Below are 20,512 nucleotides of genomic sequence, written 5' to 3'. Positions count from 1 at the left end.
CTCCCTCGCCTCTCTCTCCCTCCCTCTCTCTCCCTCCCCCTCTCTCTCCCTCCCCCTCTCTCTCCCTCCCCCTCTCTCCCTCCCCCTCTCTGTCCCTCCCTCCCCCTCTCTCCCTCCCCCTCTCTGTCCCTCCCTCCCCCTCTCTCCCTCCCCCTCTCTCCCTCCCCCTCTCTCCCTCCCCTTCTCTCCCTCCCCCTCTCCCTCCCTCTCTCTCCCTCCCCCTCTCTCTCCCTCCCCCTCTCTCTCCCTCCCCTTCTCTCCCTCCCCCTCTCCCTCCCTCTCTCTCCCTCCCCCTCTCTCTCCCTCCCCCTCTCTCTCCCTCCCCCTCTCTCCCTCCCCCTCTCTCTCTCCCTCCCTCCCCCTCTCTCCCTCCCCCTCTCTCCCTCCCTCTCTCTCCCTCCCCTCTCTCTCCCTCCCCCTCTCTGTCCCTCCCTCCCCCTCTCTCCCTCCCTCTCTCTCCCTCCCCTCTCTCTCCCTCCCTCTCTCTCTCTCCCTCCCCCTCTCTCCCTCCCTCTCTCTCCCTCCCCTCTCTCTCCCTCCCCCTCTCTGTCCCTCCCTCCCCCTCTCTCCCTCCCTCTCTCTCCCTCCCCTCTCCCTCCCTCCCCCTCTCTCTCTCTCCCTCCCTCCCCCTCTCTCCCTCCCCCTCTCTCCCTCCCTCTCTCTCCCTCCCGCTCTCTCTCTCCCCCCGCAGTGAGTTTTGTGGACTGTGGCCGCGGCGGCCAGGTGCTGTTCGAGGTGGGCGACGCAGCAGACTTCAGGGTGGGCGCCGATGGCGTGGTGTACACGCGTCGTCCCCTCCGGCTGGCAGACAGGAAGAGGGCCCACCTCCTGGTCTACGCTCGCGACCGCCAGGCCAAAAAGGAGTGGAGGATGCGCGTCCACTTCCTCCTCCGGCCAGGTGGTGGCGGGACGGAACACACACAGGTACAGCGCTTCACACACAAACATATGTACACCTCCTGTGTACTTTGTAGGGAGTCAGGTGGCTGAGCGGTTAGGGAATCGGGCTAGTAAACGGAAGGTTGCCGGATCGATTCCCGTCCATGCCAGATCACCCTACTTGCCTCGGGGGAAATGTCCCTGTACTTAGTGTAAGTCGCTCTGGATAAGAGCGTCTGCTAAATGACTAAATGTGAATGTATTTCAAGTATATACAAACACTATATAGTATTTCCAAACACTATATATCATATGTGTTTGGAAATTCCCATTGGCTTGGTATGAAATGGATAAGACATTTTAGAAGGATATCTTTGAAGACCGACAGCTCTGGAAACGACCCTCAGTGGGGGCTGACGGGGAACCACAGCCGGCAGAGCAGCCGGTCGGTCACGCCCCGCCGCCCAGCCGGGGAGGCGGCAGCATCTGGGTCTCAGAGCGTTTAGCAGACGCCCCCCCAGCGCCCAGCGCCCACACCCCCAACCCCTCCCAGCCCCCAGCCCCCAGCCCCCAGCCCCCAACGTAGAGTCCTAGACGGAACAGAGACAGGTCCGACACCCCTTCCCTTCCCCCACTACCGGGATCGGAAAACCGGGATCGGAAAACCGGCAAGTCTGGGCCAGTTGTGTGAATGCGGGGAGGGAGGTGTGTGTGTGTGCGTGTACAGAAAAACTGTTGAAAACCCCTCGTGAACAGAGAGAGCTGCAAACAGAAGCCAGGCGGGTTTGCGGTGCATGTGTGAGCCAGCTATCAGGATTTTCTCCACACAGAGCGCTCAGTCGCTTTCAAAACGGGAGGGAGGGGGAGATGAAGCTGGGAAATAATGAAATCCTGGTGACTGGTACATATCTGTCATAAAGGGAGATGATTTACCGACAAACAGAGATAGGACAGATGCGCATAGTAAAGAGGGAGTTGAGGAGGGATTGAAAGAAATAGATGGAGGTGAACAAAGAAGATTAGGTAGAAATCGTTTCAATTTGAAAGGACAAGAGATACACAATATATATATATATAAATATATATGTATTGTATATAAATATAAAAGTGGTATATATATATAAATATATGTATACAGTATATCTCTCTCTCTCTTACACACATACACACACACACAGTCTGGGCCCTTCATCAGGACTGCTGTAATGAGAGCATTAATCCTGCTGTTGGAACGGGGTCGTAAATATGCTGAGTCACCATAGATACTCCTCTCGAGACTTCTGGGAAATAAACCTCAGACCTCTAGGCCTGTCTGTGTGTGGGTGTGTGTGTGTGTGTGTGTGTGTTTGGAAGAGAGAGGGAGAGCGTGTGTGATTACCTGCACGCGTAGGCATTTGCTCTGGCAGTGCATGCGAGTCTCTTAAGCTTGTGTTTCTAGAACCCCTGTCTGGGATAAACCTTCACAGGTACGTATGTGTGTGTGTGTGTGTGTGTGTGCGTCTAACCCGTGATTGTGCTTTTGTCACACCGCAGGTGAACTCCAGCGTCGCAGCTGCACCGAGTTCGCAGGTGCGGGAGATAGCGTTTCCATGGCGCAGTGTGGTCGTCAGGGGCGACGGATCTCTGAGGCGCATGAAGAGAGACTGGGTCATCCCTCCCATAAACGTCCCTGAAAACTCTCGAGGACAGTTCCCTGAGGAGCTAGTCAGGGTGAGACACGCACACACACACACACACACACACTCACACACAGACTAGACCCAGAGCAGGAAGACAAACACATTAATGGTATTTGGTCAGTAGGTTAACACAGGACACAGTATTTCTGCACCGGGACAATGGCTCTCTGTGCTTGCTTGCTTGTGTGTGTGTGTGTGTGTCTGTGTGTATACAGTTTGTATGCGTGTTTGCATTGCATTGAAGTATTTAATATTTTATCCCTGCACCATCTGTCGGTGCATGTACTAATCTGAATGCATACGGCAAAGGCAGGGGGTTAATGAGAGGGTTACAGTGATTTATACTACTGCTTTACGCAGTCACTGATACATCTGCTACGCCGATGCTATGCTTCCGTGGGCGCGGTGTTGAGCGTAGCTACTGTAAAGCCCTCTGAAGTGTTCAGTAAGCCGTGTTCAAACTGGAAAGATTTGTCCGTGCCATTCCCCTTCTCTGTCCCGCACCCTCCCTCTCTTTCGTCCGCTCTCTCTCTCGTCGTCCTCTTTCCCCGTCCGTCGCTCTCTCGTTCCGTGTCTCTTTCTCGCTCCCTCTCCTTATCTCCTTCACGTCGTTGACCTCCTTCCTTCCCGTCTTCCTCCCCCCTCCCGGGTTCAGATCCGGTCGGACCGGGACAAGGAGCGCCTGCTCCGGTACAGCGTCACTGGGCCCGGCGCCGACCAGCCGCCCACCGGCATCTTCATCATCAACCCCATCTCCGGCCAGCTGTCCGTCACCAAGCCGCTCGACCGCGAGCACATCTCCAACTTCCACGTAAGGAGCCCACCCCCCCCCCCCACCCCACCACCACCCCATCGCACGCACACAAAACACCGGCGAACCGCCGCGCGACATCCAAACCGGAACGCGTACGGCCCGCGCCTTTGATCTCCGGTAAACACGCTCCCTCAGCCTCGGGAGGCTGCCTGCGGGGGGGGGGGGGTTATTTGCATGAGGGGGCGGGGCCAGGCTTTGAATATTTACGCGGGCGGATTTAGTTGTCATCCTCTCCGCGGCTGGTCGATGTATATTCATGAAGGGTTAGGCCGCCAGTCGGAGACAGCTTAACAGAGAGGTAGCTAACTGTGAGGCAGCAGCACGGAGTCGAGGCACGACGGATGGAGCGACACGTTTGTTATTGTTGTTCTTGTTGCTTTGATGGCCGAGGGGACACCTAAGTGTCCTTAGCTGCCCTCTGAAAGGACAATAGCCCTCTGACACATAGTGTAAACAGCCATATGACTGTGTGTGTGTGTGTGTGTGTGTGTGTGTGTGTTGCCCCCGCAGCTCCGAGCGCACGCCGTGGACCTGAACGGTAACCAGGTGGAGAACCCCATCGACATCGTCATCAACGTCATCGACATGAACGACAACCGGCCCGAGTTCACCCACTCCACCTACAACGGCTCGGTGCCTGAGGGCTCCAAGCCCGGCTCCTTTGTCATGACCGTGACGTCGGTCGACAAGGACGACCCCAAGACGGCCAATGGGATGCTGCGCTACAGGATTCTGTCCCAGAATCCCGAGAGCCCCTCCTCCAACATGTTCACCATCAACAACAAGACCGGCGACATCATCACTGTGGCCGCGGGCCTGGACCGAGAGGTGTGTGTGTGTGTGTGAGAGAAAGAGAGAGAGAGAGAGAGAGAGAGAGAGAGAGAGGTGTTTGTGTGTGTGTGTATGTCTCCCTGTAGATAGAAGTGACTCTGACAAGGTTTCAGAAGGCTTCTCATGCATACAGTATCAGAGAGGGAGTTATTTTCAGTGTAATATGGACCGGTTGTCTCTCTCGCGCTTTTTCATTGCCTTCTAGAAAGTTCCGCGGTACACTCTGATCATCCAGGCCACAGACATGGAGGGCAACCCCACCTACGGCCTCTCCAACACGGCCACCGCTGTCATCCGGATCACGGACGTCAACGACAACCCTGCAGAGTTCACCACCGACACAGTGAGCCTCACTCTCACTCACACACACACACACACACCCACACCAAACAAAATGCACACGCAAGCCCACGTGAGTATCCTACGGAGACTCGCTCTGACATTGAACGCACACACACACGCACTGACTCGCGCAGGAGAAGTCCGCAGAGACGAGGCACGTTGAGGCAGTGATGCATGTCCTCACCTCTACGACTACATTTCCCCCCCCTCCTGTGCCAGTTCTACGGGGACGTCAAGGAGAACCACGTGAACGTGATCGTGACCAACCTGACGGTGACCGACAAGGACCAGCCCCACACGGCAGCCTGGAACACGGTGTACCGCATCACCTCCGGAGACCCCAGCGGAAGGTTCTCCATCCCCACCGACCCCACCACCAACGAGGGCCTGGTCACGGTGGTCAAGGTACACACACACAGACACACACAGACACACACAGAGGCACACAGACACACACAGACACACACAGACACACACAGACGCTATAGCTTGTTGGACGTTGGCCTGCTCCGTAAATGGATACCCATCACTCAGTATTATATAAACGTCAGTGTGTGTGCGTGTGTGTGTTTCCAGCCCATAGACTACGAGCTGACCCGCTCCTTCGTGTTGACGGTGATGGCGGAGAACGAGATCCCCCTGGCGCGCGGCATCCACCTGCCCCGCCAGTCCACCGCCACCGTGTCGGTGCGCGTGGTCGACGTCAACGAGCCCCCGGAGTTCTCCCCAAACCCCAAGGTCATCAAGCTGGACGAGGGCCTACCCTCCGGATCTCTGCTCTCCACCTTTACTGCCCAGGACCCCGACCGCTACATGAGACAGAACGTGCGGTAAGACGACGCTGTGGGTGTGTGTGTGTGTGTGTGTGTGTATCAGCCAGAACATGATGTATGACAGTACTGTGTGTGTGTGTGTGGGTGTGTGTGTGTGTGTGTGTGTGTGTGTGTAGGAGCCAGAACATGATGTATGACAGTACTGTGTGTGTGTGTGTGTGTGTGTGTATCAGCCAGAACATGATGTATAACAGTACTGTGTGTGTGTGTGTGTGTGTGTGTGTGTGGGTGTGTGTGTGTGTGTGTACCAGACAGAACATGATGTATAACAGCAGTGTGTGTGTGTGTGTGTGTGTGTGTGTGTGTGTGTGTGTGTACCAGCCAGAACATGATGTATAACAGCAGTGTGTGTGTGTGTGTGTGTGTGTGTGTGTAGGAGCCAGAACATGATGTATGACATCACTGTGTGTGTGTGTGTGTGTGTGTAGGAGCCAGAACATGATGTATGACATCACTGTGTGTGTGTGTGTGTGTGTACCAGCCAGAACATTATGTATGACATCACTGTGTGTGTGTGTGTGTGTGTGTGTGTGTACCAGCCAGAAAATGATGTACAACAACACTGTGTGTGTGTGTACCAGATACTATATTTGTGTGCGTTTGTATTTCCTGACAGGGAGTGTATGTGCGCACCAGACTGTGTGCGTATATCAGACATTGTGTGTGAGAAAATCACCCACTAATCACACTTCCTCGCACTGCACGAGCTCACTATGTCCTCCCCAATTGGTCGACGGGCAGGTACTCCAAGCTGCACGACCCTGCCAATTGGCTGGAAATCGATCCTGTGAACGGGCGCATCTCCACCATCGCCGTGCTGGACAGAGAGTCACAGTACGTGAAGCACAATCTCTACAACGTCACCTTCATGGCTACAGACAACGGTAGTTCCCAGAGCAGGCTTTTCTAGAACCTTCTCCAGAAGGACGGAAAACACTCTCGGGTGTTTCTGTTCCATCTGTTAGTGTGTGTGTGTGTGTGTGTGTGTGTGTGTAATTGGTTGTGTTCTTGCTGACCGAACAGATGCATCTCACAGGGGGTGTTGTGTGTGAAGTGTGTGTGTGTGTGTGGATGGCGGGCCGGAAGATTCCCCATGAACAGACAGGCTGTCTCCGGTCTCTCATATTAAGATCCATTACATTTCATTAAGATGTATGGATTGCAGTGAATTGCCACGAAAAAGACGACCTTTTGTTCCCCAAATCCGACAAAAATGTTCCAGGGAATCGCAGACGGCTGTGGCAGCGCCGCTATCCTCCTCCACACACACAAACACACACACACACAGCGCACACACCCCTCCGCATACACAGAGACCCTGCTGTGTCTTCATTCAGTTCTGACTGAGCTCTTAGTATTCACTCAGCTTCCGCCAAACATGCACACACACACACACACACACACACACACACACAGAGATCAGCTGTGGGACTCACACAGCCTCCCTAACACACTAATCTCTGTTTCTCTCTCTCCATGACTCCCTCTTCTCGTGTCGATCTCTTATTCAGAGGGTACATTTTGTGTTCGGAGGTCAAACGTGGATCTTGAAGGATTCAGTGAACAAGCGAACAGTGTGCGCGTACAGGGTCGGATTGAGTTGACTCTGACTGTCACGGACGGCGTGTGTGTGTGTGTGTCCAGGCCTGCCCTCTGCCAGCGGCACTGGGACTCTGCAGATGTACCTGCTGGACATCAACGACAACGCCCCGCGAGTCTTCCCCCCCGAGGTGGAGATGTGCGAGAAGCCCGAGCCCAACGCCATCAACATCACGGCCAGCGACCCGGACCTGACCCCCAACGCCGGGCCCTTCGCCTTCGAGCTGGCCAGCCGGCCCCCGGACATCCGCAAGAACTGGACCCTCACGCGCATCAACGGTGAGCCTCCGCCTCCTCTGTCTCTCTGTCTCTCTCTGTCTCTTTGTGTTTCTCTGTCTCTCTCTGTCTCTCTCTCTCTCTCTCCCTCTCTATGTCTCTCTGTCTTTTTGTCTCTCTCTGTCTCTCTCTCTCCCTTTTTCTGTCTCTCTCTGTCTATCTCTCTCTCTGTCTCAGTCTCTCTCTTTCTCTCTCCCCTCCCTCTCTCTGTCTCCCCTCCCTCTAACTGTCGTTCCTTCTCTCCGGCGGGGCATTAGGGGAGTACGCCCAGGTGCGCCTGCGAATCGGCTTCCTGAAGAGCGGCATCTACGAGGTGCCCATCATCATCACCGACTCGGGCAACCTGCCCATGTCCAACACCTCCTATCTGAGGGTCAAGGTGTGCCCGTGCGATCACCACGGCGACTGCGTGGACATGGAGCGCATCATCGCCGCCGGGCTCGGCACCGGGGCCATCATCGCCATCCTCCTCTGCATCATCATCCTCCTCGGTGGGCTTGGCTCCACACACACACACACACACACACACACAGACTTATCCAGAAGCATCCAGCCCACTCCATAGCCTCTCGCACACTCTCAGTCCTCCTCCTGAGTCAAGTCACAACCCCATTTCGGAAATCCCACTCCCATTACGGGGATGAACATATTGAAATTCCCCTCGAGCTTTCCAACTCTGAACGCTCCCTTAAGTGGGTTGGAAAAACCCGCACTTGCGAAGCTTTGTGTGGTTTGTTGTTGAGCTTTGCGTTTGTTTACTGAGCTTAGATATTAGGTATTCCAGCCCCATGTTGCTCGCTCCCTCTCACTGCGTGCGTGTGTGTGTGTGTGTGCAGTGATGGTCCTGTTCTTTGTGATGTGGATGAAGAGGCGGGACAAGGAGAGGCAAGCCAAGCAGCTTCTGATCGACCCTGAGGACGACGTCCGAGACAACATCCTGAAATACGACGAGGAGGGAGGCGGAGAGGAGGACCAGGTACACACACCAACGCACACACACACACCAGCACACACACTAACACACACACACGCACACGCCCTCGTGCTCGCTCGCACTATGCAAGCAAACAAGCACACACGTTTACTCGTACAAACAAACACACTTGAAAACACACACGCGCTCTTCCTTGGCGATGTTAATCGTTTGTCCTCGAGCAACGATTAAGACCAAAACAAAAACTGAGCCCCAACAGGATTAATTGCTCACTGTTAAATCTTGGAGAACAATTTCCTGTGTCCTTCTATCCAACCACATCCTGTGGAGCTTGGGCCACACAGCCTGTGTGTGTCTGTGTGTGTGTCTGTGTGTGTGTCTGTGTGTGTGCAGGTGTGTACGTGCGTGCATGTCTGTGTGTGTGTGTAGGTGCGTGCGTGTGTGCGTGTAGTGTGTAAAATGTATTGATCACCTGCAGATCTTGACTTATGGGACTGAGGTTGTGTGTGTGTGTGTGCGTGTGTGTGCGTGTGTGCGCGTGCATGCGTGTGTCTTGTGGCGACAGCTGGGGGTCAGAGGATGATGGAGGAGAGAGGATGAGCTCAGCTTCTGAGGGCAGAGCAGATGCACAGCCTCCCCTCCCTCGGTCGCCCTCAGCAGATCCCTCCCGCCCCCCTCTCCTTCTCCCCACACACGCACACTTAGAATACACTCTTAAGTACGCACAGATATGAATCTCCCAGGCACGCGAATGCGCAGACGCACCATGACAGGGCAATAATGCTTCCTTAGTGAAGATAAATACGCACGGCCCCCAGGATCTGCCGAGTTAACAATGTTTAGCGGCCGTTCCCTCGCCAATGGCAATAAACTCATTTGTTTGGAGCAAAGCAGGAAGGGAAAGGCAAGACCCTGCTAACCCTAGCCCCCCACCACCCCACACTGGGGCTGAACTCACACATGCCGAGCTAAAGAGAGCATGTTAGCCGCTAGCTACAGACAGGCGGGATCTGTGGTCAAGACCCAGGAGGTTGAGGTTACAAGGTGGCTCGTTGTGAGTCTGACTCGGGGGGGGGGGGGGGGGTTAAGGTGGCTGACTGTGGCGAGGGAGCAGCAGAGCTGTGAGGACAACTGTATGGGCTGGGGGGGGGGGTGGGCTCCAAATGAGGTGATAAAAAAAAAAAAACATTTATCGCCATCGCGATTGGCTCGTGGACGGGAGGTTCAGGGTGAAGGAGGTGGTCTGTAGCGGGGATGATGTTTGAAGCCCCCCCCCCCGCACGCACACTTACTCCCCGCTGTTGGAAATGGCAGGGGCGTCTGGGAATTGCAGTGCCGGGAAACATGGTCGCTCGTGACAGTAGGTTCTCCCTCGATCACCCCCCCCCACCACCACCACCCCAAGAGACTCCCTGCAGCGACGGTAGATTAGTGATGTCTGGCTGTCTGGTGCTTCCGGCCTGGGCGACGGTAAGAGAGGAGGGGAGGGGGGGGGGGCAGGGCAGGTGTCAGAGCTAGCGAGTAAGCAGCCACGGTGGCAGTCGCTGTGCTAAACGGCGCTAGCGCCCCAAGACAAGCCCTGATTGGATCAGGGTTGGTGTGTCTGTGTGCCATCGTGGCCCTTACCTCATTCCATCTCTCCCTACTGAAGTACACACACCCCGATACAGAAAAAAAACAGACATGGTTCCAGGAAATGCACACACCGGTTCTCTATCCAAACACACACGCAGGCTTTTAGTGAACACAATGGAATTTTCCTTTGCTTTTTGTGTGTGTGTGTGTGTGTGTGTATGATCCGCGATGATGTCAAGGGCTGAGTCGGTGACAAAGAACAGGCCCATTCTTCTCTCTCCGTGACAATGGCAGGATCCTATTTAGCTTTGACTCAGCCACAGCAAAGATGCCACTGGCTTCTGTCTCTCACTAACAATATGCCCCAGTGACAAAAGCCCCCTTCTATTTATCCTCCCCCGCTTCTCCTTTCTTTTCTCTCCCCGTCTTTCTCTTTTGCTCTCTTCGTCTGTTTGTCTCCCTGCTTCTGCCTCTGTCTCTCTGTCTCTCTGTCTCTCTGTCTCTCTGTCTCTCTGTCTCTCTGTCTCTCTGTCATTGTGGCTCTGGTGACGCTGCCCTGAAAGTGTTCCATTGGTTAGCTTTTACACCGAACAAAAGCCCAAGGTCGCTGGCTCGCCTCGCCTGTATCGCCGCGAAAAATGGCCCCGCTTTTGTCCATCTCCATGGAGATGGCTTTTTTTTTCTTTTGCGATGAATTGCGTTTGTGACGATTCGCAACAACAGGCAACACCAGGTTAGCCTTGTGTCTACCTGAGCCCGCGCTCCGCTCTGCCTCTTTGGTTTGGAGAAACGTGTACGTTGTGTACAACACGACGTTAAGCTTCAAGTGGTTACACATTGTGTAACCACTTGGCGACTGAACCTCTTTGGTTTGGATAGACCATAAGCTTCAAGTGGTTACATATTGTATATGTATGGCGACTGAACCTCTTTGGTTTGGATAGACCATAAGCTTCAAGTGGTTACATATTGTATATGTATGGTGACTGAACCTCTTTGCATGTGTGTGTGTGTGTGTGTGTGTGTGTGTGTCCAGGACTACGACCTGAGTCAGCTCCAGCAGCCTGACTCACTGGAGCCCGAGTGTGTGAAGGTGGGCATCCGGCGTCTGGATGAGAGACCCCTGCACCACGACCACCAGTACCCCATCCGCTCCGCCGCACCCCACCCCGGAGACATCGGTGACTTCATCCACGAGGTATGCCACCCAGTGTGTGTGTGTGTGTGTGTGTGTGTGTGTGTGTGTGTGTGTGTGTGTGTGAGAGAGAAACACAGACAGACACAGGGAGAGGGCTAGCCCTGTAATTCTTAATTAGCTTGGCTAACAGGGAGGATTAGTCTGGTGCAGACATGGGCAGGCCCGACTAGCTAATTGGAGGTAAATCCATTGAGTTTTATTAATCCCAAAGACTGGCTTTGAGGACTAGTGGCTGCCTCAACAAGGGGCGGCTGGAATCTGGACTCATTCGAGGCTCAGCGGGTATTGGTTCAGTTACATATGTATGCGGTTTGTGCCGGTTTGAACATTTCTAGAGAGGCCTTGCGTCATTTATTTGAGGGAGTTGTACTTTCTTTGCTTTGTTCTTTTGTGGTTGTCTATTGTGTGGGCGTGTGTGTGTGTGTGAGGGGGGGGGGGGTAGGGGTCGTTTGTGTGTGTGTTGTTTGTGGGAGAGTGCATGTGTGTGTGTGTGTGCGTGGGGGAGCGTTTTGGAATGTGTTTGTGTGTTTTGGCTTGTATGATTGTGCACGTGGGTGTGCCTGTGCGGGCCTGGGACGGGCTGGCTGGAGATATCTGCCAAGCAGAGCCTTGAATAATGAGGGGGAGCTGTCAGACACGGCGAGCCGATCGAGACAGCTTAATCTAGCGGACATGACAAGCCGATGCCTCTGCCTCTTCCCTAAGTCTATCAAGTGACTGAGACAGTGGGGAGGTTGACGTTCGGCAGTCTCGAGTCTAAAGAGACAGACACGCCCCACCGAATCATTCCCAGAGCCTATCAGATTTTGAGTATTCATTTGAGCACTGAATCAATATGTCAGTCAATAAGGACATTTTGGGAGGGAAGTTCTTGTTCCCAAAGCTGTTAAGAGTTCAGCGTGCAGCCGTTTGCATGTGTGTTTGGGGCGTGCGATTGTGTGTGAGCGTGTGCTGGTTATAAATATCTGGGCTCCGCTCGGTAATCTGCTGAATCTCTTCAGAGAGACAGACCCAGCATCTGTCCAGGCTGACCTAAATCCTCAGCTCTCCTCCCCGGCTCTAATCCCTCTCCTTTTCTCCCCTCTCCCTCACGCCACCCTCATGTCTCGATGTCGCTCGCCCGTCCTCGCTCCCTCCCTTCCCTCGTTTCTCTCTCTCCCTTCCTCTTGGCCCCCACCTACATACGGAACAACGTTCATCCTCCTCGCTCACTTGGTCTCTCTCTTGTCCACCCCACCCCACCCTCCCTCCCTCCCCCCAGGGGCTGAAGGCGGCTGATAACGACCCAACGGCGCCCCCCTACGACTCCCTGCTGGTGTTCGACTACGAGGGCAGCGGCTCCACGGCCGGCTCCCTCAGCTCCCTGCACTCCTCCTCCAGCGGGGGCGATCAAGATTACGACTACCTCAGCGACTGGGGCCCCCGCTTCCGCAAGCTGGCCGACCTCTACGGGGGAGGGGAAGACTAGCCCCTCCCCCTTACCCCACCCCCCCTCCCCACCTCCGCACACACAAGCGCAGACGGCACGGGGCGAGGGGGGGGGGGGGAGGGCGAGGGGCGGTGGGGGACGGCCAGGGATGTACAGGGGGACGCGGGAGGCGACGCGAGAGGGAATGAGTGGCACTTTTTTCGAAAGCGTGGGATAGCTTGCAAAGAGGCGTACTCTGGAGGACTGGAACCCGAGGGACTACGAGCACGTTGAGAGCCTGAGCGCGGTGACCGCTAGCTGGGGCTGCTGCTGCGGGCCAACCGAGCCTAGCATCCCACTAGCGTACAGGCTAACTGGGCCTAGCGGGCCCTCTAGCATTCCTACTGACTGAGGCTAGCTGCCCAGTAGCAATCATTCTAAGGCTAGGGGCCCTCTAGCAGAGAGCGTTAGCCTGCATGCTAAGTGAAGACAACAGCCTAAACCGGTTTGGCTCTTTGAAGGTGATGGCTTCATCATGGGGTAAAGCGGTTGGTGACGATAACAACTCGAGCGCTAGCTCGGATAGTAGCGATGCTAAAGACGCTCTTTTACACTTGAATCTCACAGTACAGAAGCACTGGGGTAAAATGTGCCTTTTTGTACATTGTTTTTTTTGTTTTTGTTTTTACTGTTCCCGGCTTTAAAACTCCTGACTTTTGCAGTGGTTTCGGACTGTAAAGCGGACGAGTTGCTTCGCCACGTGTGTGAGTTCAGGTTCCCACCTCATCACTGGAGTGTGATGTCATTTCCTTGGAGAAACAGTGGGCGGAGCCTCCGCCGGCACAGACCAGCAAGAGCAGATACGTACAGAAGATGTTCTAGATAGTTCCTCGACAACTCAATCTCTTTCGTCCTCGCTTTTTTTTTTCGCACTGCAACTTATGCAGCAGCCGGTTGCATATAAAGGGAGAGTCATCAGTTCTTATTTTGTAGCAGAGATATGTTTTGTTACTCCTCTAAAGTGGATTACGCGAAAAGAAAAGAAAAAAGAACAAAATAATACAAGCAAGACAAGGTTTATTCTGTCCATGTATCTGCCTTAGTGTCCTCTGGTACTCTCTGATTGGCTACTCACTGTAAACATCAATTTGTACAGATTGTATTTTTTTCTGTTGTTGTTCTTTTGGGTGTGGTCTCTGAGAAATGCTAATATCCAGACCTTGTATATGTATAATTTGGATTACAGATTAAACATTTTTTGCATGTTTTCTCAATCATTTCATGATGAACAAAAAAGGTATTTTCCAAACTCTAAGCAGAACAATTGCGTCCGCTCCCTGAGTATAAACAAATTCACTTCAAAACCCTCTCCCTCCCTATCCCTAAGCTCACCTAAACAATGGGACTGGCCCATGTTTGATGAGTTTAAAAAGGATTGAACCCCGTGTGCTGTAAAGTATGAATGGCCTTTTCAATTTGCGTTTATTAGGCATGGAAAATGCCCACTGACTGGTCGTGGTGCTGGCCTGTATCCCATTCTCTTGTGTGTGTGAACAGTGAGTGCACGTGGGGGGGAGACAGAGTGTGTGAAAGGGTGCGTGAATTCGTAAACCTAGAGTTTTCCAAGTCCAGTATCCGTTGATCAATGTCATATTCGAGCTAGGTATGCACAAATCCTATTTTTAGACTCTTTCCTCACTCTTTTCCTCTCTCAGCACCTTATTCCCTGCTCCCTTTTTCATTCTCATTTCACATGACCAGACCCACCCTGACACACACACACAAACACACATCTCTGAATGTTTTGCTAATGGCTGAACTTAATATACACCCGTGCCCCTATTCAATCAAAAAGAGTAACCAAGTTCTTGATGGGACTAAAAAAAGATATTGTTCAGGGAGAATTGAGGTTGGCTCCATTTATATTTTCACTCATGCGTGTTATTGATCTAGATCTAATTAATAGAACCTTGCTTTTTGCAGAGCGAGCAAATAAATGTGTTTCTGTAGCGAGCTACCATCCTGGAAAATAATCAGCATCTTGACTGCCAAGACTGCTCTCAGTCTACTGTTTTTCTCCGTCTCTCTCTCACTCTCCCTCCCGTTTTCATTGCTCTCTCTTCTCTCTCCGCCCCCCCACACTCTTTCTCCATCTCTCTCTCTCTCGTTTCTTATTCCGAGGGTGTTTGTCCTGTGGTTCCCTCGATGGGGGTTGAGCTGTTCCACTCTGTGGAAGGTTTAAATCTTCTTTCTTTCCCCCTGCTTTATCTTAAATCCTTCATGAAGCACACAGTCTCTCCCATCTCGCCCTGCAGTCTGGCAAGCATTCGCACACCCAAGGGCATGTCAGCTATATCTTTACTCCCCAGCCTGGGAAAAAAGAGGGGAGGAGAGAGGGAGGAGGGAGGGGGGGGGGGATGGAAGGCAAAGAAAAAGGAGGTTTTCATTGAATCCAAACAGAGAGAGAGAGAGAGAGAGAGAGAGAGAGAGAGAGAGAGAGAGAGAGAGAGAGAGATGAGCGTTAAGGAAAGGTGTACGCGGCGTGTGGGCGTGCGATTATAGCTCATGTCACCCAACATGCCTTTCTCCTCTTCCCAGCAGAGTAGCAATGTACCTGACCATCTGGCCTTGCTTCAGAACCGCCACCTGATGCCTTTTCTCTGTGTGTGTCTGCGCATGTGTGCGTGTGCACACGACCTCCAAATGACTATTTGACCCCTTGCCACAGAGCTGCCCTGCTCCCATGGTGTGTTTGGTTCCCGGAAGAGCGGCTGCATGCTTTATTCAGACTCGGGGGGGGGGGGGGGGGGGGGGGGGAGACACACTTCTTCTGTGTCAGATGAAAAGGCAGAGGGAGAGGGCTTTGATGTGCCTCAGCTGCGTCTGAACACCGCAAATAGATAAACGGACACGGGACGGCTGGTTTATTTGGGCCCTCCTTCACCGGGACTGGGTGGGGGCGGCGGCGGGGGGGGGGGGGGTGGGGGGGGGGGGTGTTTCGGAAATGACAGCCCCGTGTGTGCTTAGGGAGGGGCTAATTAGCATGCTAATCTCTCGAAGCCTCACAAATGGCAATGGGGGGGTGGGGGGGGGGTGTTTCGGAAATGACAGCCCCGTGTGTGCTTAGGGAGGGGCTAATTAGCATGCTAATCTCTCGGAGCCTGTTGACGGCCTGGAGACAGGGACCCTGGGAGGAGGAATAACACCCGTGTAGATCTGATACTTGCCACTACAGAGACATGTATATGAGGAAGGGAGATATCTGTGTAGAATACACTATAGGAACTGTGGCTGGCTGTGGCTCATGCTTTTACATTGAGACACATGACGGGGCACTGCTGTGCCCCGCCCCTCCCCAATTGTTTAAGCCATAAGAGTTTCTGAAGGAGAGTTATATTCAAAATGGCCTCCAAATGCCCATCCATCCCATTCGTTCCGGAGCTGTGTGTTTAAATGCTTGTTCGTTGTGTTTTCTTGTGTGTGACGCGAGTGTAAGTGCTCGTTTCCCTTTCCGTCTTTGCGGTTCCATGTGCACGTGTGTTTGCATGTGTGTCAGGAGATAAAAAGCCACTGTCTTCCCTGAGCCAGTTGCGTGGAAACAGGATCAAACGGTGAAATCTGCTGACCTCAGAGATGTGTGCTGAGAGCTTGACTTTCTCCAAGCCCGGCGCTAACACGGAACCTGCTCCTAGCATTGCTAATCACCGCCGTGCGCCAACTAGTGAGGAAATTTGCAACGGTGGGGCTTAACATCTCATTAGCATTACACCAAGTCCATCTGTGTGGCTAATTAAGAAAAAAAGAGTTTCCCTGTGACTTAGCCTGCTAATGAAGGGGTATAGCATTGACGCTATTTAAAGAGTTGCCAAGACTTCCTCGCTTTTCTTCCCACTCTCAAAGTTAGCCTTCCCAGAAACTTTGACGACCGGCTGTGACGTTGACCCCGCGCGCGCGTGTGTGTGTGTGTGCACGGATGGTCGGTCCCCAGGTCCTCTTCCTTTCTCCCTCGCTAGCGCCGCCGCAGCCCATCCCTCAGCGCCCACCGTGCTCCTCGCGGCACGGTCTCACTATGATGACATCATCTCGACTCGTCTCATTTATCTTAGCCTACTTCCTGTCCTTATCAAAGCCCTGGTCCACTTCTGTGGCCCTTTACGGGCCCTCACATGATCGTTCCATTCACAGGCAGTGGGCTGAGGGGAGTGGGGGGGGACAGGGGGGCAGCAGGGGGGGACAGGGAGTCAGGGTGGGGGCGGGGCTACTGTAGCATGTGGAAGTGGAAGAAAGAGGTGCCCCTCCCTCCCCCAAGATTCCAGCACGGTGAGGTCACTGGATTGGACACGGCCAACGCACACAAACAACTAACCAGGCAGAACGTCCCACAATCACACAATCACACACTCACAATAACAGGCTGACACACATAAAGCCTTCATACTGGAGACCCGGGAGGCGCACGCACAATACAAGCCCCTGACTCACACAAGCATGCACCCCCCCACACAGACACACACACACACGCACACTGTTACACTACCGGATCTTTTGAAAATGCCTCCTATGATTCCGAATTGTTCTTGGTGTTGTGAAAGGTTTGAAAAGGGCTGTGTTTCAAAAGCAGATAGATTTATGGATAAAGTGTTGACTGAAACAGACGTTGTATGAGATAAGCCCAAGAAACACACATACACGCTTGCACAGAAAACTGGAAAAATAGGTGTTTGGCGTGAAAAAACGAAACCCCTCTTAAACCGCTGATGTTTTGCATACTATGATCCTTGGATTTCGCATCCACCGCAAACGCTTTCGTGTGCGCGCGCGCATACACACTGTCACGCACACACATTTCACCCCAGCGCGGTGCCTTGTTCCTTGAACTGTGCAAGAGGAGGTCATTAAGCTGTCACTGCAATTACGAGGGGGAAAAAAAACAACTCTACCTCCAACACCCTGCCTCCCTCTCTCCCTCCCTCCCCCGCCTCTCACCTCTCGCCCCTTCTGACAGAGTCGGCTAGCCCCGCCGGGCCCAGCCTGTCTCCACAGCCCTGAACCCTGGCATGCAGACGGTACTGGGAAAGGGGGGGGAGGGGGTTGGGGGTGAAGGTATTCTCAACCCTAATGAAGCCCAGTGACAGGTCTGCCGCTGCTCCTGTGGACTTGAGAGCGGAGGGGGGGCCCGGGTGGCGGAGGGTGGTTGCGGTGTCGAGGGTGGCTAACGCTCTGACACTAATTGCAGGTACGTAGTCACTCAGTGGTCCAATCACTGCATATTATCTCCACTTTCCTCTTTCGGGGGGGGGGAGGACGTCGGGTGGGGGAGGGGGGGGGCGGTGTTCTTCGTCACGCGTCACATCACGCACACCGTCCGCATACCTCCACACAGCTCTCTGGGCTGTTCCTCCGCAGCGGGGTTGGTCAGCTGATGTTTTCAAGCCCGCTGTCTTGCCCAAATAGGATTAGAGATTCCGGAGAACACTCCCAGACGCCCCCCTGGAGTCAGGCCCTTTTTGATGCATCTGGCTCAGCCAGGGAGGGTGATGTAACAAGACGCCCCGCAGAGCGAGCACACACTTCCACAAACACACTTTTATATATACACACGTAGACACACACACACACAAACAAATACACTTCTGGAAAATTCCCAGTGCATGCTGCATATCTGTGCATGTACAGTTTCGCAGCGCTCTCTCTCTCTCACTCACACACACACACACACTGCTTTCACTCACGGTAGCTCTATATGCAGGCTTACGGTTGAGTGAGTCTGTGAATAACGTGGAACCTACAGAGGGTTGTCACCACGTACTGGAACCTGTCTTCTATCTCTCAAGTCACTAAGCCGGTCCACCAATTTGGTATTCCGACCATGTTTCCTCTCCCTGCTTGTCTTTGCTCCTCTCCCTCTTCCAGGCCCACGCCATCTTCCTTCTCTCTTTCGAGTATCCCTCTGTCCTCAGACAGCATTTCAGCTAACAAGGAACGCCGGGAATTAAACGAGGAAGTCTTCTCCCAAAAAGGATCAGCGAATCACCAACTTGTTCAATGTTTTGGTAACGCCATAGAGGCCCATGACGCCCTCTCATTGGGGAACATGCGCGATAGCGCTGCCAGCATTAGGGCTGTTATCTCTCAACACGCAACGCTCGGCCGCGGAGCCCTGTCACCACGCCAACGCACCTCATTAGCATATATATGAGAGCAAGGCACACAACCGGGCAAATGCTCTCAGCAGTCTTTAAAGAACTAAGGACGTGTTTTTTTTTTCTTCTTCCCCATGCCTTTCCTTTTTTTGTCTCAAAATAAGCTCTTCTTTCAGATATGTGTGTTACAGAAGACATCAAATGGCAGAATCAGATTTAATTAATGTTATGTTAAGTTAAGCGGGCATTTCGGTGGTACAAGGCAGCAAAACATGATGGTTGGGGCTTCATTCCTGGCTTGCAGGAGCAAGCCAGGCATGAACTTAAATGGGAAAAAAAGAAGCAGTTCAATGAGTTGTACGTGATCGCCTTTAAAAGAGTTGATCGTGGAGCGTCAGCTTAAACTGGGAGATGGCATCCAAGGTCTTTCTGCCCCAGACCCTACTATTTCTGTCAAGTTGTTTATGGCTGTGTTTTTATTTCAAAACATCAGTCGTAAATTATTTACGTGAACTATCCCTGTGCATCGTGCAGCCTCTCGAACGTCCACTCGGGGCCCGAATCAGGTTCGGTTAGCAAGTGGTAGAAACATATTTACGGCGAAGGGGCACTGACTCCTTCTCGGCTGAGATCTGCGGGTACTTAAACTTGAGGAGAAAAGGAGAGAGGAGATCCGGTGGGAGGCTGAAGAATCGGATGGAGAGAAGAGTGAGTGGGGGGGGGGGGGGCGGCGAGAGGAGAGGAGAAGAAGAAGAAAAAGAGGCCTACTTTGCTCCTCTCAGAGCTGTCGGGCGAGCTGTGTTGAATCATTGATGCGGTACTCTGTCAGCTGTCTAGGCCCAGAGTAAGGGGAGCGTTTTAGACATGTTTACTATCCCAGTCCACTGTACCACCTGGAGGACCACTGGCTGAAGCGTCACCGGAACACAGAGGGCAGCGAGCCCACACACACACACACACACACACACACACTGACACACACTAGATTCTACAGTGGACAGACAGGCAAAGAAGCTCACATGATGTGTATGCACACCGTGTATCAGCCTTCAAAAGTTTTTGGGGGTCACTTAAAAAATGTCCTTGTTTTCCATGTAAATATCCATGAAAGGAGTTTGCGTTGGAAATGTAACCGTCGACAAGGTTAGGAATTGTGATTTTAATTGAAATAATAATGGTGTCCTTCAAACCGTGCTTTTGTCGAACAACGCTCCATTTTCACTTGCAGTTACATACAGCCTTGCAGACCTTTTGGCATTCCAGTTGTCAATTGGTTGAGGTATCTGATTTGTTGAGATTTTGCACCATATATCCTGAAGCAACTCAAATTGGATTGGCTGGATGGAAACTTCTTACATACAATACGGTCAAGCTACTCCCACAACTAAACGGAGAGATCAGGTGACTACATTGTAGACAGAATATTTAGTTTGACTGCTTCTTCCCTAAATACTTCTTGCATAGTTTGGAGCTGTGCTTAGGGTCATTGTCCTTGTCGTGTTGTATGAGATAATTGGCTCCAATCAAGGGCTGTCCACAGGGTAGGGCATGCAGTTGCAGGTTTGAGCGATAGCCATGCTTTTTCAAGATCCCCTTTTGCCCTGTACAAATCCACTGTCTGACCACCAAAGCATTCTCGCGTGCATTGGGAGTTGATCACAAAGCACGATCACATGGCCTCCACCATACTGGACGGATCAAACATCCCTCAAGCTGGGTTTTTTTTCATTTATTCGGCCCGCATCTCACAAGTGTTCCTCTTCGTGGTTCCGAACGACTTAGATTAGTCTATCGTTAGCACCCCCCCCCCCCCCCCCACCCAATCTTGCTTTGTCCTGTGTCTGAGTTTTCGACCCTTAATCGGTTCTTTTCATTGGCCAGTCTGAGATACCGTCTTTTCTTCTAAACTGCCTCCGAGGCTATCATCCCGGAGATCATCCTCTCCACCATTGACGCTGAGATTTTGCCATGGAGACTGCTGTTTTGCTGGCACTATTTGAA

General features: G+C 52.9%; 1 protein-coding gene across 1 annotated transcript in view; it reads left to right on the top strand.

Moving 5' to 3' along the window:
• Nucleotides 1-12,428, top strand: part of cdh2 (cadherin 2, type 1, N-cadherin (neuronal)) — a 29,691-nt gene extending 17,263 nt beyond the window's left edge. The window contains exons 3-15 of the mRNA XM_084693012.1: nucleotides 692-924; nucleotides 2,413-2,589; nucleotides 3,214-3,369; nucleotides 3,883-4,200; nucleotides 4,409-4,546; nucleotides 4,765-4,950; nucleotides 5,122-5,375; nucleotides 6,120-6,262; nucleotides 7,023-7,256; nucleotides 7,511-7,744; nucleotides 8,090-8,229; nucleotides 10,799-10,960; nucleotides 12,222-12,428. Coding sequence (XP_084549138.1) covers nucleotides 692-924; nucleotides 2,413-2,589; nucleotides 3,214-3,369; nucleotides 3,883-4,200; nucleotides 4,409-4,546; nucleotides 4,765-4,950; nucleotides 5,122-5,375; nucleotides 6,120-6,262; nucleotides 7,023-7,256; nucleotides 7,511-7,744; nucleotides 8,090-8,229; nucleotides 10,799-10,960; nucleotides 12,222-12,428 — 2,582 coding nt within the window. The remainder of the gene's footprint in view (nucleotides 1-691; nucleotides 925-2,412; nucleotides 2,590-3,213; nucleotides 3,370-3,882; nucleotides 4,201-4,408; nucleotides 4,547-4,764; nucleotides 4,951-5,121; nucleotides 5,376-6,119; nucleotides 6,263-7,022; nucleotides 7,257-7,510; nucleotides 7,745-8,089; nucleotides 8,230-10,798; nucleotides 10,961-12,221) is intronic.
• Nucleotides 12,429-20,512: the final 8,084 nt, after the last annotated feature.

The sequence above is a fragment of the Hypomesus nipponensis genome, chromosome 26, assembly GCF_054491055.1.
Source record: "Hypomesus nipponensis isolate SF chromosome 26, ASM5449105v1, whole genome shotgun sequence".
Classification (NCBI taxonomy): Eukaryota; Metazoa; Chordata; class Actinopteri; order Osmeriformes; family Osmeridae; genus Hypomesus; species Hypomesus nipponensis.
Note: the sequence above shows the minus strand (reverse complement) of the source record. Positions and strands in the feature narration are given on the sequence as shown.